General features: G+C 36.7%; 1 protein-coding gene across 1 annotated transcript in view; it reads right to left on the reverse strand.

The window, feature by feature from the left end:
• Window positions 1-14462: 14462 nt before the first annotated feature.
• The window catches only part of LOC150082229 (uncharacterized), a 193010-nt gene continuing 185153 nt past the window's right edge, over window positions 14463-22319 (reverse strand). Inside the window, exon 9 of the mRNA XM_090380454.1 lies at window positions 14463-15893. Coding sequence (XP_090236580.1) covers window positions 14463-15893 — 1431 coding nt within the window. The remainder of the gene's footprint in view (window positions 15894-22319) is intronic.

Consider the following 22319-nt stretch of genomic DNA (forward strand, 5'->3'; position numbering starts at 1 on the left):
TGCTACAGGCTTCTGCGTCGCCTGATAATTTATATGCATCCCATGCATTTTTCTTCTCTGTCACGAGTCTCATTAGTTCATTTGATAACCATTTAGGCCTAAACCTTGAACGATATTTCTTAATCGGTATATAAAGTCTAGTAGCTTCCACGATTAATTCTTTGAATGCTTCCCACTTAGAATTTACTGTTTGTAACATCGTCAGTTGATCCCACTGTACAGAATTTAAAAACTGTCTGAGACCACTGTACTCCCCTTTACGGAAGCAAAAACCCTTTCCTTTACCCCTGACGGTAGTTACCTCTTTGAGTAAATCCCACTTCAGCACACTGTGATCACTGCCACCTAGTGGTTCCTTTATCTGCAAATTCTTAATACACGAATGATCACTGCTGATAACCAGATCAAGAGTGTTACTTTCTCTGGTTGCCTCTCGAACATGCTGCTGCAGAAAACAATCATCCAATAACTCCACAAAAGTCTGACTAGTGTGTGAGTGCCCAACCCACAAGTTCCAGTCAATATCTGGGAAGTTAAAATCCCCCATTATAAGACATTCTGATTTACTGGCCCACTCTATTTCTCTGTACAATTGTTCATTGTACTCATTCAAGTCATTAGGCCTATAACACACTCCTACTCTTATTTTTCCTTTCGCAGTGCTTATCTCACACCAAACTGACTCAACAGAGCACTGTTCATCTATATTAACTGGGTGCACTTCCTTTGATTTTATGTTTTTCTTAATTAACAGCATAACACCCCCTCCCTTTCTGTCCTGTCTATCCTTTCTGTACACATTGTACTCCCCAAATTCCAGTTCTGCATTCCTTATATCTTTGTGACACCACGTCTCTGCTATCCCAACAATATCCGCCTTTGATGTCTTGACCAACACTTCAAATTCATCAAATTTATTTACTATACTTCTAGCATTGGTATACATGCAAGCATACATGCTCCTATGCCTATTCCCTGTTACCCTAACACATCCCATATACCCAACTATTCCATGATGACTGCCATCCGTCCCTGAAACCCCCAACACCCCTCGCTCCAGGTCGCTTCTTATTCTAATAGAAGTTGTGCAAGAATCACCTTCACCTCTGCCTGCGGTTATTGTTAAACTATTAGTCTTTGTATCCCCCCAAACTAGCAGTTTTCCGACCCACCTAACACTGCCTCGATAGCATCAGCAAATATTCTTGCACCCTTTCTATTTAAGTGTATCCCATCCCTGTAGAAGCAATCTCTCCTGTTAACAAGTACAGTCCAGGCTGAAAAAAATTCTACCCCTTGAGCCTTGCACAATCTTTCCAGGGCCGAATTGATCGACAAGGCTCTCATCATGTACTCCCTCCTATCGTGTCTGGGCAGAATTGCAGACACTTTCAAATTCAACCCTATTTCACGGCTTTTTTTCAACAGTGACCTGTACTTGTTGAGTAATTCCGCCGGTCTCCTACTCTTAATATCATTAGTACCAACGTGTACAACTATATCACCTTTTGTGCCCTTGAAAGATGATATCCGCTCTACAACGTCATCAACCTTTGCCCCTGGCAGACATACCCTGGTCCTGTTCCACCTATCCTTTTTACAAAATATATTCCCCGTCTCCCTGACAATAGAGTCACCAACAATAACTAGTTCCTTTGGGACCAGCGCATTCTGCTTTGGAGATTGCCGCCGTGTTGCCCGATGCCCAGGAGTGAGCTCTGGCGTTGAGGTGGGCAGCTGAGAGCCTGATGGGCCCCTCAATTTAGATCTTTCGAGGGCATCCACCCTGTCCCTCAAACTCTCATATAAGCCCATAACAACGCTGAGTTGTCGCCTGATTTCCTTACACTCCTTACATCGCGCACACACAAAGACATCCCCCATGGCAATATCATGTTCCGTTCCAGAGAGTTCGGCAAACATTTCACAAGTTGCACATTTCTTTAGGCTGTGATGCGTTGGAGAATTGCCCCCCTCAGTTCTCCCCCGATTCACAGCACTCCTGCCACTTTGTGCCCGTTGCTTTGCTGCTCTAGTCTGGGGCATGGTAGTTTAAATTAATAAAATCAATAAATTAAATATCAATAGTATTTGAATAGAAACTATTAAATAGAAACAGTGAAGCGTATTACTATATAATTATGCGTTAGAGCTACCTAGCTACCTCAATTAAAAAATTTGAATTCCCTACCACTATATCCAAAAACAATGGCTACAAAAATGGAACGAAATAACGGTTTTACCTATCGTAAGTAAAATCCACAAAAACTCTTTATCTAAATTAAAAATAAAAAATAACCAGCGTAACTATAACTATATGACTACGTATTAAGTACAATATAAAATAACAATCATGTAAATAAAAGGCAAACACTTATCGTTTTTGCGGAGCCTGTAACTGTCAGCTGTAACTTTTAAAGAGATTCAGCGCCCTCTAAATGTAAATAGATTTGCCCTGTAAATAGATTTGCATGTGTTTTTTAGGTTGGCTTGGGTGTTGGGTCTAAATTTAGTTCCCTTTTTCATAATCTCTCTTAGGGTATGGTCCTCTATAATGTTAAGGTCACCTGTAATGATATGATTGTAATGGGGTTCTATGTATTTTTTATATTTGTTTTCCTGGCAGTAACAGGGTTGATCTGTGGTGTTCATATTAGCAATGGTATTTTTATAGTTACATATGGCCATCTGTATTGGTTTGTTGTATCTGTTTCTGATTTCTATGTTGATATTTTTTATAGGAAGGTATGTCTTGGTTTTATTTATGATATCTCTGATGTTGACGTAGTCAAATGAACAATTAAGGAAATTTTTAATGCAGTATTTTTTTTTTGTTCTATCTGGGTAATCAATTCCGATTCTGAATTTAAATATATCTTCTTAATTATAGATGAGATGTATGTTCTGGATATTGAATTTTTGGTAAATCTTGCTTAATGCTTTTAGTTTACTGATTTTAAGAGCAAATAGGGTATTGTGTATAGTTTTCACGCTGATGGGATCCCTATCCCATTCTGTGAGAAGTTTATCAAAGTCGTTAAGATTTTGTGGCCCATTCCTGTTATAGTTGCCGTGTTCTTGCTTGATTTTACCATTTTTATCACATTAATGTGCAAGTTTTTAGTTAGTTGAAAGATGTTATATGTACATTGTTTGGGGCTAGTGTAAGTGAAATTTCTGCCATTGAATCTATTGTTTAGTCCATATGGGTAGAGGGATTTATACTGTAGTATAAATAGGTCTTCCATAATATCTCTTTTGGTTGTGTTTTCCATATTCTCAACTTTATATTCTACAGATACATTGATGATGTCCTGGTTATCAATTTCTATATTATCGCCCAGGAAATTTATCCCGCAGATTTAACCATAGAGCACACCAACTCAGATAGCAACCTACAAGTTTGCTATCTCGACAGCCAAACAACCATCACCAATGACAATGTTTACACTCGACATTATGATAAGAGAGACCATTTTAATTTCCCAGCTATAAAGCTTACCAAATGGGAGAGTAATTTGGCTAAGCCCATTGCAACACTATTAGAAATCAGACAAACAGGTTAATACACATCTGCAATAATCTAGATAACATGACGGAAGATAAAAAAACTGATAGATATTGATATTCGCATCAAGAATAATATACCTACCAATTACAGCAGACATCATATTAAAGCGGCCATACTTGCGAACCTCAACCTACACCAATCCCAATACACTTATTGAAAATACACTGAACCAGTTTAGAACTATAACACCAATAAATGGCCTGTAGCCCATCTTTGCCTGGTTGTCTAAAAACTGTCCTTCATCAAACTAACATAATGACTTCACAATTTTGATTTCTGCGTTTATTGTGCTCGGAAGAGGCTCGTCGTCTGACCGCACTGTAACCCGGCTGACCAAAAATCTGGCCCCTCCAAAACGGACAATCTAATAATTGGTAATTTATCAACTTGTATCAAACTCCCAACAAGAGAATAATCGTGCCTAAGGTATTTTAAACATATAACGTTTATATCCCTTCATTTAATTACGAACAGTATAAAACCTAGAGACACAGGGTGAAAATTCACATTGAAGGAGGCTGTAAATATGTATATAGTTATCCCCTCGGACATACACGGGTCATTATGCCTTAGAAAAGCTATACCGGCCCTTGTCTAGGGGATAGCATTTCCTATATATTTACATTAACACACTTTTTCATTAACATACTTCTTGTATTTAATCATACTAACACTTATTGTACTTGTTCCTTCCACCATCAGAGCCAACCTCCCACTAACTCAAATATAAACCCTCTCAAGGCTATCATAATATTTCCATTGACATAGGGCATATTGCCTACAGCAATTTCACCACCACACCATAGTCAATGAAAAGCACGGCTGTGCAGTATCATTTAATCAAAACATAAAACAACCAGAAGGCGGGAATTGATCCCTTTTCAGTCTGACCAACACAGAACAAGAAGAAAGTAAGAACCCATTCTCATTTAATCTGATACATACCCGCTGGGCTTTGTGTCGCCTATCCCAGTTTGCTGATTCTCACACTATTTTTACAAAACTTAAATTTAACACTATTTTACAAAATTTAAATTAAACACATTATCTTTTCTCATTTATTAGCACTTCCCATTTAATTTCTATTATTTTCAATACAATCACTTAAAAATTAAAATCAGGCAAAACTGGAATGGGGACAACAGAAACGGGTAGGTATGAGACATTCTTTTAGTCTGGCTATCGGTCTGCTCAAAGCCCCCGAAGAAGTAGCAGACTGATGACCAAGTGAGAAAATGTTATTTACAATTTTCATTGTTTATTATCATTTTTTATTGTTATTTTCATTGTTCATCATCATTTTTATTTTCATTAATATAGGCCTTCCAGGCTAAGGCTAGTTTACTTTTACTAACTTGTTAGTTTGGTCCTTATACACCTAATTCCCTACAGATAGATACCATTAAATAAAATCGACAAATATAATTTCATGCACGTATAATGCCTAATTGCCCTATGTGCAATAGCATTAACGTTGCACAACTGACAGTTAACTAATATGGTAAACTTTACCAAATATCATTTTTATAGTCTTCAGTAAGAACACTATATATATATATACACACAGGGTGTCTAAAAAATATTGGTACAAATGTTTAGGGGAGGTAGGTAACATCTAAAGGAATGTGAATCGCATAGGAACCCATAACCGGAAATGTCAACGTAAGTCGGTACACGGCACTGTTCATCAGTTTGCGAGAGGGAAACTTTCTGGTTTACTCATTCAAGCAGTAGTTGCCACACGAAGAGCATGCATTGATATACGAACTGAGCTGGCAGACATGCACCTAGTGTATGGATTAGCAGAGGGACCACACGGTGTGCGCCCCCATGCAGCACAACACTGCTTCCCAATAAATGTGTGGGCAGGTATGGTCGGTGACTGCTTAGTCGGCCCATACCTGTTACCATCCCACACGAACTCCGCTAAATATCGGATCTTTCTTGAACAACTTCTACCAGGGTTACTTGATGATGTTCCAGCAAATGTGAGACACAACATTTGGTTTCAACATGACGGGGTGCCTGCCCATTATGGAAGGTGTCTTCGTGACCATTTGAACAGGTGTTTTTGGCGTCGATGAATTGGCTGTGGTGGACCCGTTGCCTGGCCAACACGCTCACCTAATTTATCGGGCCTTGATTTCTTTCTGTGTGGGGAGGGGGGAAATTGTGTGTGGAGACAGAAATGGATCTTGTGCCAAGACTTGTCTGCGCTGCTGCTGCTACTGTCAAAGAAACTCCAGGTGTGTTCGACCGTGTCCGCCAATCCATGTTGCATCGGTGTCATCGCATCTCATGGTGGAACCTTCGAGCATCTGTTGTAACATCATAAAATGCATCCATCTCGTACTCCATTGTTAATATTATGTCAAATAAATGTTTGTCACTAATTACTGTCTTGTGTCATTTCTGCTTCTTGTGTCTCTGCTACTAATTTCCCGTGACGTTTCCGGTTATGGGTTCCTATGTGATTCACATTCCTTTAGATGTTACCTACCTCCCCTAAACATTTGTATCAATATTTTTGAGACACCCTATATATAGTCTATTATAAAATAACAATGGAAAGGTAGAAAAGAAAGAAAGAAAAGTGTATCAGATCAGATTAATGCCATTAAATTATTGATTAAACATTGCATCAGTCCGTAATCTAATTACTACTGAAAGAGTGTATATGTACAATATAAGTGTTCAAAGTGAGCTTTCAGACCAAAAGAGCAGTTGTATAATAAGACTAGCATAAAATTATAAGAGTACAAAGCAAGTCATTAGGCAAAAAGAACCTATGAAGACTAAGATAGCCTGAGTTGGTTTACTGTGTTATACCCTATAAATAAACATATAATTAGCAATAAAATAATAAAAATATAAAATAAAATTTAAATAATTAAAAAATGAAATAATTAAAATTTTTATTTTATATTTTTATTATTTTATTGCTAATTATATGTTTATTTATAGGGTATAACACAGAAAACCAACTCAAGCTATCTTAGTTTTTATAGGTTCTTTTTGCCTAATGGCTTGCTTTTAATTTTCTGCTAAAGCCTTATCATACAACTGCTCTTTTAATCTGAAGACTCACTTTGAACACTTAAATTGTACATATACACTCTTACAGTAGTAATTATATATATATATATATATATATATGCATGCCTGTCTGGTGAAGAATATTTTTTATTAAGAAATATATACTCACTTATCACATTTATTTTTGTTCACAATACAAGGCAACCCCTGTATAACATGGTACTTCTACAATATGGTTTTGCTCTAACACAGAGAATTGCGGTAAACCTCGGATAAAAATGTGCAATTTGTGAAATATTTGCCAAACTCTCTGGAACAGAACATGATCTAGACAAGTAGGATGTCTTTGTGTGTGCTAGGTGCATAGAGTGTCTAGAAATTAGGTGCCAACTCAACATTCTGATGGGCATCTGTGAGATCTGGAGGTGTAGAGCAGATGCCCTCAAAGAAATTAATGAGGGCCCATCAAGCTCCCAGCTGCTCGACTCAACACCAGAGCTTATTCTTATGCATTAGGCAACACAGCGGCAATCTCTAAGGCAAAATGCACTGGTCCCACAGGAATTAGTTAGTGTCGGTGACTACTGTCAGGGAGATGGTAATATATTGTATAAAAAGGATAGATGGAATAGGAAGGTGACGATGCTGCAGAGCAGATATCATCTTTCAAGGGCACAAAGGATGATATTGTTGTACACTTTGGCACAAATGACATTAAGAGTAGGAGATCTGCAGATTTACTTAACAAGTACAGGTCAATGCAGAAAACAAGTCATGAATTAGGGTTAAATTTGAAAGTTTCTGCAATTCTGCCCAAAATGTGATAGGAGGGAGTATATGATGAGAGCCTTGTCAATCAGTTCCCCCCTGGAGGGATTGTGCAAAGCTCATGGGGTAGAATTTTTCTCAGTGTGGTCTGTGTTTGTTAACAGGAGAGACTGCTTCTACAGGGATGGGATACACTTAAATAGAAGGGGTGGAAGAGTGTTTGCTGATGCTATCAAGGCAGCGTTAGGTGGGTCGGAAAACTGCTAGCTTGAGGGGGGGGATTCACAGATTAAAAGTAGCTGCAGGCAGATGTAAAGGTGATTCTTTCACTACTTCTATGAGCAACAGCCTGGAGGGCGGGGTGTTGGGAGTTTCAAGGACTGATGGCAGTCATCATGAAACAAATAAATACATGGGCTGTGTTAGGGTAACTAAGAATAAGAATAGGTGCATGTACATGGATACTTGCATGTACAGGCTTTAGTTTTTTTTTTTCAAGTATCAACAAAATCGAAAATACGAACATTAATGTTAAACATTCATTAATACCACATTTCAAACTACACGCATAGCTATACAATACCATGCACCCTGCTTTATGATATTAATCTGTTCCAGAGACACCATCGTACCGTGAAAATACCGTAATGTGAACCCAATAACACATTGTTTTTTGGTAATTCGTTCCACGACCTCATAAGTTGAAATTTTTGCTATATAAAACTCTCTAAAATGTCTTTTTAATAGTGTAAATTGTAATAGTTACCAATCAAATCATTAAAATGCATTACACTTTTATCGTTATCATAAATTATGTTCAGGCACCTCTGTAGCCAGGAGCAGCAGTGCATAGCACACTCTTCTTGATTAGACCGAGATTCGAGCCTGTGGCCACCGTACATATCCCCGGAGCAATACAGCCTTAGTGGCTAATGCTCCTAAAAAAAAAAACACCAACCAAATAAATTATGTTGTGTAATAAGAACCAATTTTGAATGGTTTTGTGATATTTTTCTAAAGCACATTTCTGAAGGTCACGAAAAACAATAAAAACATTTTGAACTTTCCTGTTTATTCAGCTTTTCTGTTACTGCAAGCAATTATAAATGGATAATAAACTCTATGTTATTGCATTTGCAAAAATATCGATAGCTGGAATTGTGTGGTTTTTTACGTTACTATGGTGAAATGCGTTTCCCCTTTACTGAAATCTTCAATCTTATAAAAAACAAATTTTCAGAATCTTCTCTTCATTCCTTTTTTTTTTTTAAAGCTTCATAAACTTGTTACTCCACGCAAATCGTGTTAGTTGCAATTTGTGCGTTCCATTAAAAAATGCTTATGGATGCTATTGAAATTTATAAAGAAAAGAGAAGATTACCTTGGAAACAAATACCTCTTGAAGCATTTCTGAAGACTATTCCTTGTGCAACAAACCAACGAATGCCAAACCAATAATGAGTGATCAACAAGTGTGCATTTAGTCAAAGATCATAACGAAGAATAAACATTCTTTAACATTTGTAAGTCACAAATAATTTCTTTATTATAATTTGCTTGATTTTACTGGCTATGTTTTCATTTCTTTGGATAAATCAATCATTGTTTAAACAAACTAATTAGCTAACTAATTTCATTGTTGAGAACGTAACCCCTATTTTTAACATTAGGTCTACGGGAAATAAATTCTCAATTTACGAGTTTTCGCTTTACTAGCGCGCACTAGGAACGAATTAATTCGTAAAGTTGGGAACTACCTGTACACCAATGCTAGAAGTATAGTAAATAAATTTGATGAATTTGAAGTGCTGGTCAACATATCAAAGGCAGATATTGCTGGGATATCAGAGACGTGGTATCACACCAATATTAGGAATGCAGAATTGGAATTTGGAGAGTACAATGCGTACAGAAAGGACAAAAAGGGAGGAGGGGGTTATTCTGTTAATTAAGAAAAACAAAATCTAAGGACATGCATCCAGTTGATATAGATGGACAGTGCAATGTTGAGTCAGTTTGGTGTGACATAAGCACTGGGAAAGCAGAAATGAGAGTAAGAGTGTATTATAGATCTAATGAGTACAACAAACAATTATAGAGAGAAATAGAATGGGCCAGTAAATCAGATTGTGTTATAATGGGGGATTTTAACTTCCCAGATATTGACTGGATTGGTCACTCACACACCAGCAAGACTTCTGTGGATTTACTGGATGACTGTTTTCTGCAGCAACATGTTCGAGAGGCAACCAGAGAGGGTAATACTCTTGATCTGGTTATCAGCAGTGATTATTCGTGCATTAAGAATTTAGGGACCACTAGGTAGCAGGGATCACAGTGTACTGATGTGAGATTTACTTAAATATATAATTACAATCAGGGGTAAAGGGAAGGGTTTTTGCTTCCGTAAAGGTGAGTTACAGTGGTCTCAGAAAGTTTTTAAATTCTGTACAGTGGGATAAACTGACGATGTTACCAACAGTAAATTCTAAGTGGGAAGCATTCAAGGAATTAATCGTGGATGCTACTAAAAGTTTCATACCTATTAAGAAATACTGTTCAAGGTTTAGGCCTAAATGGTTATCTAATGAACTACTGAGACTCTTAACAGGGAAGAAAAATGCATGGGATGCATATAAATTATGAAGTGACTCAGAAGCCTATGGTAGATATAAGCTAGTCTGTAATCAAGTCAAAAGGAGATTAGGCAAGCTAAGGCAGATTACGAGAAATCTTTGGCAGAGGATTATGCTAAGAAAAACAGCAAGGACTTCATCACTTATATAAACTCTATAAGGAGATGAATCAGATTGGTCCACTTGATATCAATGGTTCTACTACTGATGCTGCTGAGATAGCTGATAATCTAAATGAATATTTTGCATCTACATTCACAGATCAGGAGTTATTAAAGGAGGAAAATGCCAGAAGTTTATCAAACTGTAACAGTATGCTTAATGGTAAAAAAAAACAGGTAAAGTGCAGCCATTATCAATCCACTGCAGGATGGAAGCCTCCTCAACAATTCATGCTGAGGGAAATGGACCATAAATCTGCCACGCTGGTCCAGTGCAGGTTGGTAGATCGACCGTATTCAGAAGTCAGGGGCTTGAATCCCGGTCTACTCAAAGAGCATGTGCTACTGCACTCCCGCTCTTGACCACTCGGCTACGGATGATTTTGTAATAACAGAGAGCAAAGTGGAAGAGAAACTGAAGTTAAACATAAGAAAGGCATCTGGGGTGGTTTGGGATCTATCAAGTTATATTAAAGGAGGTGGCAAAGGAACTAAACAAACCCTTAGCCATAATTATGAGGGCATCCTTGGACTCAGGGAAAGTCCCCACGGAAATGCAAATGTATCCCGAATGCAAAAAGAGGGATCAAAAGGTGACGGGTAATTACAGACCTGTTAGTTTAACTTCTGTTCCAGGTAAAATAATGGAGTCACTGGTTAAAGATGCATTGCAGGATCATCCACACAAGACTGAAGCAATAATTCAGACACAGCATGGGTTTGTTAAGGGAAAGTTTTGTGTGACAAATTTGATTGGATACTATGATGTGGTTACAAAGGATCTAGATGCAAAAAATAATTTTGATATCATATACTTGGATTTCAGGAAAGCTTTTACCACTGTTCCACATGGAAGATTACTGTACAAATTGGAGCAGTGTGGTATTAAGGGTAAGTTGCTACAATTGATAAAAGGGTGGATGAGTGGGAGAAGACAGTATGGTAATCAATGGACGTTGCCCTTCGGGGACTAATGTTATTAGTGGAGTCCCACAGGGTTCGGTGTTGGGCCCACTGTTGTTTTGTATATTTATCAGTGATATTGATGAAGGTACATCATGCTTAGTGTCGAAGTTTTCAGATGATACAAAGGTTGGCAGGGTTGTTAATGACAGTAATGGCAGTGTGCTACTGCAACACGATCTAGAAAATTTTGGCAGGTGTGCTGAGAAGTGGCAACTGAAGTTTTACATTGACAAATGCAAAGTACTGCATATGAGTAGAAGTAAACCCGAGAGGAGAGTACTAACTGTGTGGTACTACACTTAGGGTGATAGAAAATGAAAAAGACCTGGGAGTGATTGTGCAGTCAGATATGAAGTTCTCTGAGCAGTGCAGAAGGGCTGCCAGAGCAGGTCATGAAGTTTTGTCAATGATATATAGGAATATATATCATTTACAAAACTCCAGCAGAGACAAGGAGGTGATTATCCCTTTGTATAAGGCAATGGTCAGGCCACACCTTGAGTATGGCGCCTCCGTACCCAGGTGGGAAGGAGCAGCAGTGCGTAGCACACGCTTCTTGATTAGACCGGGGTTTGAGCCCGTCACCACCAAATATGGAGGATGCGGAAAGGTCAAGGATTGACCACCGCATATCCCTGAGCAATATGGCCTTAGTTGCTAATGCTCCAAATAACAAACAAATAAACAAATAAAACAAACACCTTGAGTACTGCATACAGGTTTGGAAGCCTCATTTTAGGATGTAGAGTTACTAGAATGAGTATAGAGAAAGGCAACAAGATTGGTGAGAGGAACAAAGAGGTGCTCTTACTAAGAGAGGTTTAAGTTCTGAAAGTTGCAGCATCTGGGGACTAGGCACCTGCGAGGTGATCTGATTGAGGTGTATAAGGCCTCGAATGGTTTGAGCAGGCTCAATGCTGATGGGATATCTGAAGTTTGCTTTTAGCCAGTGGACTGAAGATTAGTGGAGCAGACTTCCATTTGTTGTTGTGGAAGTTGATAGCTTAAATAAATTTAAGGCTGAACTAGACAAACACAAACATTTGGAGTGACCAGATAATTAAAATGGGAAGGGTTTTTTTTTTTTTTTTTTTTTTTGGCTGATGCTTTATAAGCTTGCTTTCTTGCATCATAGAGGTTAAATAAATACATGGAAGAACTGGACAAATTTTTGGAGCGAATGAATAGGTGAATGGAAATTGTTTTCTTCTTTTTTTTTTTAGTTGATGCTGTTATAAGCTTGCTTCCTTGCATCATATGCCACTACTAATGCTATACATTCCCACTATTATACTTCCTTTACTACAAGTGATCTAATACAACACACACACTCTGATAACTTTCAGGCAGCTTTTGATAAAAAGCACAAGAAGACAGCTGCACACAAGTTATCAAGCAAATAAAGATTTTTTTTTTTAATTTGATAACTTAGTATTAGTACTAATTTACTAAGTCAAAAGACATCTTTGTTTGCCTGACAACTTGTGTGCAGTTGTCTTCTTGTGCTTATTAGCTTGAGAACCATCTAGCAAGCTGATAACTGAAGAACCCAATGAGGTCGGGGTTGGAATACATATTATAATTTCTTATATGCACTGACCAAGTGAAAAGACAAATATTTAGTGAGAGAGTACATACAGTAAAACAACAAATATACTGACACTAGGCACAGGCATTCAAAATAGCACATATTAATCTAGCACAAATAAAGAACAGGGAAATCGTAGCTTTTGGCTACTGTATGTTGCCTTTATCAATGGGCTGGAAAGCGGTAGTTTTGTGTGTGGTTGACCTTCAAGTACGTTAAGAGTGAGAGGTCATGGAGGAGGGAGTGAGCAGTGTGGAGGCCTGTGTGACAGGATTACAAGGGAGTGGAAGGGAGCGATCAAGAGTGAGGGAAGAGGGAGGAGGGAGATGGTTAAAGTAGGTGAACAGTGATGGAGACTGTCAACCTTGCGAAGCACGAGAGGCTCAAAGTGGGGTGTATTCAGGTGGCACGGCCTCTGCTGATTGCAGTGATACTGTGTGCAGATTCTAACCAACAGCGGATCTGAAAATGACACTCACTCCATCTTTGAGCCTCTCATACTTTGGCAGTCGCCATCACCATTCACCTACCTCAACCTTCTCCCATCCCCCACTCTTTTCCACTCCCCATCACACATACCCCCACACCAACACCTTCCTCCATGACCTCATGCACTTATGTACTTGAGGGTCAACCACAAACAAAACCACCGCTTTCCAGTGCTCAGCCAGTTGATAAAGGCTACATACAGTAGCTGAAAGCTATGATTTCTGTGTTCTATGTTTGTGCTAGATTAATATGTGCTATCTTGAATGTCCGTGCATAGTGTCAGTTCATTTGTTGTTTTACTGTGTGTACTCTCCCACTAAACATTTAAGACTTTTCACTTGGTCAGTGCATGCAACAAATCATAATATGTATCTCACAAGCTTATTCTTAAACAAGAATAAGTTTAGATATAAACATAATCACTGCTATTGTGAAAAAAAAAAATAAATAAATAAATAAAACAAAGCTTCTAGCCTAACACAAATGATACCCAAATAATTTGCCTTAACCAGGCGCAAAATATTTCTAATAAAGCAATGTGACCTGTAAAACTTAAAGAAGTGGGCCAATTATTAGAAGCAATGGACAAAAAAAAATGTTTCTTTAAGGTAAAAAAATTAATTTTACCCACCTGTTTTAAATATTCCTTCTAATTTTTTTTTTTTTTTTTTTTTTGAAGGAAAAAATTGAGAGAAAATCATTTTTGGGGTCACTTAGATCATGTACCCAGTACAGAAGAGTTAATAGCAAATTGATGAAATAAATAAAAAAACTAACAACATTTTAACAATATTGGTATTCAAATTTAATAATCAATTAAAATATTGATTTAAAATAAAAATACTCACTTTTGGACACCATTGATACATATTGAAAACGGACCAACGAAACCGGCTATTTCAGAGAATAGATTCCACTAAATTTTTTGCCCACTAGAAAAATAACTGTTGCTGGGTAACTGTGAGAGAATTTGAAAAGCTGCTTTTTTCCCCCATTGCTTCAAAAAATTTCCACAATGAACTTTGGTTGTCAGGGTTATCTTCTAGTCTTTATGAAAAACATAGCATACCATTATATAATAAGGCTTTTATCTGGCTCAGTATGCAAAAAGTGTTATAAATTTCCACAATTAGAAATTGTTCGGTTGTTCTATGTATAGTCTGAAAAAACATGAATCCTGCTTTTTGCATGAGGAAAGCAACTTTAAAATTTATTTAAAAATTTAGAAGTGTTAAGGTATTTACAAATCAATGTGAATTATCAGGTGTGCAAGCAGAAAAAGTGTCAGTTCCAGATTGATCTGATTTTGTCTTCAAAATAGATTTCATGCCATGATCTGCAGAATATGCACGAGGTCGACCACCAATGGCCAATTTAATTACTGAAGTTTCACCACTACCTTCACTCTTTCTTCTTGTTTTAAGAATTGGTTTTGGTTGTTCATCAAGTGTTTCTGATGAAGTTTTCTTTTTTAGAATTGGTTTTAGTTCACCATCCACTGTCTTTGAAACAATTTCATCATTAAAGCTTGTTTTCTTTTTTAGGATAGGTCGTGGTGTAGCTTTAACTGGCATTTCTTCATCTGTGCTTGAATTTTTTAGGATGGGACGGATTTCAGGACTGTTGCTTCTTTCATCTTCACTTGTTGCTTTTTTCAGAATAGAATGAAGTTCTGATTGTCTACAAATGTTTGTTCTTTCTTCTGAATTCCCTCTCATCTTTAATATAGGATGTGGATGTCTGTATGATTTTTCCTCATCACTATATGCTTTTAATATTCCCTGAAGTTCTCTTTTATCTCCTATTCCTTTCTTTTTCAAGATACTTGCTGGCTGCTTTAAAAAATCATATTTATTATCATCAAAAAGTTTACTAGGAATTTCAACATCATCGGATAAGCATCCTGATAATTCCAAAGTACCTATATTATCTTCTTTACTCTCACAAACTTTTGATTTTGCCAAACTTTCTTCCTGAGCACAAATAAACTCATGAGGTAAAGTATCAATTGAAATAGTTTCAGTCTTATTTTCATGAAGTTTTTGTGTACAGTTAGGTTCATTCACTACAGCCAAGTTCAAACTTTCTTTATGGTCAGATGTATGTAGGGAATTTAAGTTGTATGGAACTTGAATTAAAGTTTCCAATTCATATTTTTCTGTCTTTATCAAAAAAGGCACTTCAGCTGTTGTGAAGGATGGAGGGAAATATGAATTGTTTGACTTTGAATGCAGCATTTCAACTGTTTCTGATGACTCGGTTTCATTAGAATTGCCAGAAAGAGAATTTGATTTCATAAAAGCCTCAGCATAACCATTTACTTTTTCTGCATTATGAGCAATCACTTTATTTTCTTTATCTACGTGTTCTTCTTTAACACACATTTCTTCAACAGCATTAGGCATATCTTCCAAAAGATACTGTTCAATATAATTCTGAGATCTATTCTCTACATGTTTAGTATTTATATTAGCTAAAGAATTATTTGTAAATATCAACTCCCTATTGTGATCTCTTTCACATATCTCTATAGAGGAATTGTCTAAGAATTGTGATATTTCCATTTGTTGACCATTGTTTTTTATGTACCGGTGAGGCACAAGGGCATCTGTATTATGTTTGATTTGATTTTCATTGACTTCTGAAAAGAAGTTGCTACTCTTCTCTGTTCCTTCAAGCTACATAAATAAAGAAAACCATTTTACAAAAAACAATCATAAAGTAATGGCATTTTTGAAAATTGATTATAATCATAGTTTTAGTCAAAAATTTGAACTTACTACTCAAAACACAGATGAGAATAACATTTTTCTATATGAATATGAAGTACATAAATATGAGGAAGAATGGTTGTAAGAAAAAAATTAAAAAAAAAAAAACATTTTACTGATAAATAATAGTTTTATTCAATCCACACATATTGGCCACCTCTCTGGAGCCCTCTTCAGTGGATATTAATTAATTTTACATAATAAATTTTTAACAAAAATCTACAATCCTTGAAAGTCTAGGAAATTGAAGAGATGAAAGAGAACAGTGTGAACATTCACTGGTTGGAGATTCAATTACTTTGTCATCAGCCACAGAATGTGCGGATTGTTATTAAAATTTATATAGTGCATTAACATCCGAGACCATATTATACTCTGTGTGTTATGTCTGTATAAGTGGATATTCACAGGCTAATATGCAGGCTGTGCAAGCTGGAAAAACCCAGAATAACATATGGTGGAACCCTACATCCTCTGCCTGAGATCAGCTAACTACAGTCCCAACTGAAAGAAGCCTTCAGGAATTTTTACAGTCTTTGACAGGTTTCGAATGAAGTCCTCTCCAAAGGAGTGACAGATATTAAAACCCTCTGCACTATCATGAAGGATGGCACATGTGGAACACAGTTAACGTGGAGGATGTCTTTCAAAACTATAACAGCTTAGTTTAGCCATGGATGTTGACTTCACTTTAGAGAAAGCATTAGAACTACTAAGGTTAGACACTACTCTAAAACTGCATTCTAAATTAACTCTGAAAGATGTCATCAAACTTAATAGTTTCCTGATATTTGCAAAATTTCTTTATATATAATTCCATGACTTTCAAGCAAATTTTTGGGTTCCAATGGGATTGGGTTTCAGCGTCAATTTCACACATTTACTTGACCTCCACTGGGAATAGCATATTTAGCCTGTACTACAAGTCTAAAGTTGTCAGGTTTGCCAAAGACATTATCTTAGTAAGCCATAGAACTACTATCCGGCTAAGTTCAACTCATTTCATCCCAGACTAAACTAAACCCTAGAAAGAGAAACCAAAAAACAGTATCAATTTTTTGAAGAAAAAGGGCATGTTCCTTAGCACAAACCTATAGAAAGCCCAGATATTCTGGTAAATTTCTACATTGCAATTCACATCACTCATTAAATGTTAAGAAATCTCTTTTGTATGTGCAAGTCCTTAATGCCAAAAAAAAACTCTTGATTTTCTAGCATACTTAGAACAGGAGCTTTAAAAAAAAAAATTTTCTGTTTATACTCCGGGACGACCAAACAGTCAGAGGAGTTCACAAGTTAGACAGAATACAAGAAACAGCACCATATTCAGCAGTCACGGGCTTGAACCCCGGTCACTCAAGGCACGTGTACTTATGCACCCGCGCGCCTGACCACTAGGCTACGGCGGCCTTTATTGTTTATATTCGTTATTCTGTGCTAGAAGTTACTCCTCCTCCATAATAAATAAGATCATATTGTGTATTGTTAATCTATTTGCTCCAAACCACAAGAATAACCTCTTAGAAAATTATCATAAAATAGTGTCCTTACTATACCATAGCTGGTTCACTTGCAGAACCAGAGATTTTTAAATATTAGTATTGGCCACATGGTGCAAGGAAGCCTATAAGCTTATGCTGCACCAGCCAAAAAAATAAATAAATAATAATAAAATATAATAACAAAAAATAAATAAAATAAGAAGAATAAAAACAAATTAATAATAATAAGTTTAAATTATAATATATCCAAATCACCACTCCTACACCACATGAAGCCCCAACATACTTCATTCAGGTGCCACCCAATCCAATACACAATGAGCAACTCCCCAGGCATCCCTGGGGTGTTGCTCATTGTGTATTGAAAAAGTACAAGGTGATTCTAAATTATTGTCGGGATTTCTGTGGCCTATAATTTTTAAACCGGAAACAACAAAATAAAACTGCTTATGGAATATGAAAGCATAACTCAAAAAGTTTTATTTGCCAATGCTGTACTTGCCACATTGATATCTGGGAGATATTGATGTGACATTACTTCAAAATGGCAACTGTTCAAGAGAAGGCAATGTACGAACTTTGGTTTTTTGAAACAAAGTCTTATCACAATGCAACGTCGTTACAGAACTCAGTATGGAAAAGATCCACCTTCAGATAATGCTATCCAATGTTGGTTAAAGCAATTTCAAGAGACTGGTAGTATTCTGGACTGAAAAGGGGCGGGAAGACCGAGCACTTCGCAGGAAGATGTTGATCGAATCCACGAAGCATTCTCTCGAAGCCCACAAAAATCAACTAGATGAGCTTCTTTGCAGTTAGGTATACCACAAACAACTGTTTGGAGTGTTGTTCATAACCACCTTCATCTCCATGCCTAGAAACTGCAGATTGTGCAGACTTTAAAGCCGAACAATAAACCACGCCATTTCCAATTTGCCCGAGACATTTTATCAAAGGTTGAAGCTGATGAAAATTACCTTTGGAGATGGATATTTAGTGATGAAGCAACGTTTTATGTATCAGGGAGGGTAAATCATCCCTAACTGCAGAATATGGGGATCAGAAAACCCTCACACCAATAGAGAATTCGAAAGAGATAGCCCAAAAGTCAATGTCTGGTGTGCTTTGTCATGTTCGGAAGTTTTGGGGCCCTTTTTCTTTGTGGAAAGAAGTGACAGCAGTGACCTATCTGGACATGCTACAGCTGTAGCTGTTACCCCAGTTAGAAAATCATCAGTCAAATGTGGTGTTCTAGCAAAATGGTGCACCGCCATATTGAGCTCTTATTATCTGGGAATTTCTTGACATGCATTTTCCTGGGTGCTGGGTCGGGCATAGCGAAGTGATTGCGTGGCCTCTGCGCTCACCCGATCTTAATGCTGCATTATTTCTTCCTGTGGGGATACACGAAGGATATTGTGTACAAGACCCCTGTGACCTCCCTCAATGAACTGAAGCTCAGAATTGTTGCTGTGATCGAAACAGTTACACCGCAGATGCTGGAGAACACTTGGAGGGAAATTGAATATTGCTTGGACATCTTACGTGCCATGAAAGGACTGCATGTTGAAGTTTTTTAGCATTCTGCAGTACTGATTCTATAGGTAATAAAACCTCTTGAGTTACACTTTCATATTCCATAAGCAGGTTTATTTTGTTATTTCTGGTTTGAAAATTATAGGCCACGAAAACCCAACGATAATTTTGAATCACCCTGTATATATGTGGACATATATACTTTTTTTCCCTATACAAGAATTGGTTCAATGTTTTGCAATTTCAGTTAAACAATATAATATATCTCATTAATTACCAGCAAGGCTACTCAGCCAAATATGTAGGCTCCACTTCTGTCAGACAGGGCCACACCAATGTTTCAAATATGCACACTTATTTTCGCAAACATAGCCTCCATAGCATGGCAGACAGCACATACATCTCAGTGTGATCGAGGGACTCTGTACAGAGATCCCAAATAGACAATTCCAATTACACTGATTAATGACCACAAATTACATATTATGGAAGAATTCACTGTAACCAAGTATAAATAATTTTATCCATACATTAAATATCAAATCCCCAGTTGATTTTTCAAAATGCCTGATGCCTGGATAAAATAAAGTTTTCAAACATGCAATCAAAAGTGATCTCCCCAGATATTTAAATCCTTTTCTCTCACCCACGTGTCATCTGGCAATCACTGTCCTAACAAAAAGATTAGTGTTCTTCTTGCCACTGTTTCAAAATTACTTTCATTTTATATTTGATGCCTGTTTTTAGCAGTTACTTCAGGTGCAGTTACAATTTTTAATAACTTTCCAACTTCCTTCTTTTTATTTTTCTTTTATTTTCAAACTTAATTCATGAGTATTTAGATATGCAGGTTTATAGAAGTGAGTCAGTTTTAAAAAGAAGTTTCTGAATATATTTTTATTAATATTTGGACAACGAAGCCTTCAAGGCTTTTTGACAGTATTAACATTAATTACTTTTTACATAAAATCTACATTTTACAATTTATTTTAATTTTAAATCCAGCAGAATAAAACTATTTAATCCCTGTTAAATGTCTCAATCACTAGAGGGTTCTAGAGGATGTGAAATTTAATTACTACAATTCTGCAGCCATTTAAAAGAAATTGGTTCTGCCAGGGGAAAAAGTTTAGGAACAAGTGCCACAGAGGAACAAATGGGGAATGATGTGAAAGATCATTGTACCTTGGAAAATTTAATATCTGCAGGCAATGACTTGTAGGTACTAGTAATTCGATGTGCAGAGTCAGTCAAGCACTAACCAATAATGTATTAAGGACCACAGCATCTCTTCTACTTCAAAGAATACAGCTGGTTTTCCTTTATTTTTTTATTTTTTAAATAAACTTGCACACATTTTAACTTAAACATGAGCCATGTACATATGCTAGTATACATATTTTAATGTGTATAATAATTCTTTACTAATCTAGCAGAACTGAATATTTTAAAGTATATATCATTCTGCTAGAGCAGTGTTTCCCAAATGGTGTTCTGCAGAACCCTGGGTTTCTGTGAAATGTAAGTGCAGGTTCCACCAGAAAAATGTTAAAATTTGTATTATGTTTATATTAAATGTAATTTTTTTTAAAGATTATGAAAGGGCTCTGTGCCAATTAAATTGGCAAACAGTGTTAGGGCATTCTGTTTCAGTTGCTTCACAAAAGTGATTATAAAAGTAAGCAATTTTCATTATTAATTTTCAATGTAACTCAGATTCTTTTCATTACAAGAGTTCAACATTGCACAAGCATTTTTATTCCATCCAAAAACTGTTTATTCTACAGATTGCATCATCTGTCTAATACATAGATGTCGCTTCCTATTTCTCAACAGCATCCATCTACCAGGAAACTTGTGTTCCTCATAGACTCATGCCAGTTCAATTTTATGTCTTTTTGACTTAAAATCTTCAACAAACTGTTGCTGTGAAGTCAAATGAGAAAGTCAGGAGGCCAAGAACAGTTCTCACTTTGAAAACTAAACTGAAAATTATTGTTTAGTTTAACTCTGCAAACAGCAGTTAATACTGGATGTGAACACAGAATACTTCCCTCAGCATTAAGAAAATTATAACAGGGGGAAAAAACAACAGTGATGTAAAATTAATAGTGCCTGGCAGGAATAACTGTGTCAGAACCAGAAAAAATTGTTTTCATGAAAACAGAAACATTAAGAGATAATGTGAATTCTAATTGATAAGGCAGAAGGCTACAAGTATTTGACAATATCAAAGTGGATGAAGAAGGTTCAACTTTCTACTAATAGACAAAGCCATCCTTTTGCCGATCTTACCAGGTGAGTTACCCATCTCTGGACCCTTTCAAGACCTTTGATGTCTTTTTTTTACGTGCGGTCTCCACACTTGAACACAGTATTCAAAGTGTGGTCTAACAGTAGACTTTTATAATGGGATTATGACATCCTTATCTCTACTAGCAAATGTCTGATAAATCATCAATAGGCCACCATGGGCCTTATTTGCAACATGTCTACAACGCTCAGAGAACTCCCAAGTCCCTTTCTTCAACTAATGACTTTAGTTCAACTTCAAAGTGTATAAGTTATTTTGGGGTGGGTTAAGCCCTTGTGTAAGACCCCAGGTGTAAGACCTTGCACTTTGCTGGATTAAAGCATAGCTGCCACTTTACTGACCATCCCTGAAGTCTATCTAGGTCACTCTGAAGAAGCTCTGCTTAGCAGTGATCATTAAGTACTCTAACAATCTTTAGATCATCTGCATTTTTTGGACATCACACACTATCCCTTCATCAATGTCATTTAAGAAAATCAAACAACAGTGGTCCCAATACTGATCCTTGGAGAACTCCACTTCTTACATTAACCCAATTGAGGAATAATCATTTATCACAACCCTCTCCCTCCTGCCCTGAAGCCATCCTGCTTTCTATCTGAGGATTTCACAGGGGAAATCCTCAGATAGAAATTCTAACATGTTCCAGCTGTTGTTTATTTACCCAAAAAATACGTTTACAATTTCCCTAAGCATTTTACCATGATAATGAAATCACACAAGTTTACACTATAAAACACTTAAATATTGACAATTTTAGTTATGAAAGATTATTGTCCACATTCAAATAAGCTTCTTTGTTCTAAAAATATTTCTTGACTAAATGTCCAGGAGAATGAAAAGGTTTTTTATGCATGGGTTTTTTAATACATTTCAATCATTTCTACATAGTAGTAAGCACGCATCGTTTAATTATATCTCATATTGTGAATACCTTCACGAGTTTTAGCATTAGTAAAGGCATATGATGCAAGCTTATGC

The sequence above is a fragment of the Mastigoproctus giganteus genome, chromosome 8 (genome assembly GCF_048544385.1).
Source record: "Mastigoproctus giganteus isolate SK-2022 chromosome 8, ASM4854438v1, whole genome shotgun sequence".
Classification (NCBI taxonomy): Eukaryota; Metazoa; Arthropoda; class Arachnida; order Uropygi; family Thelyphonidae; genus Mastigoproctus; species Mastigoproctus giganteus.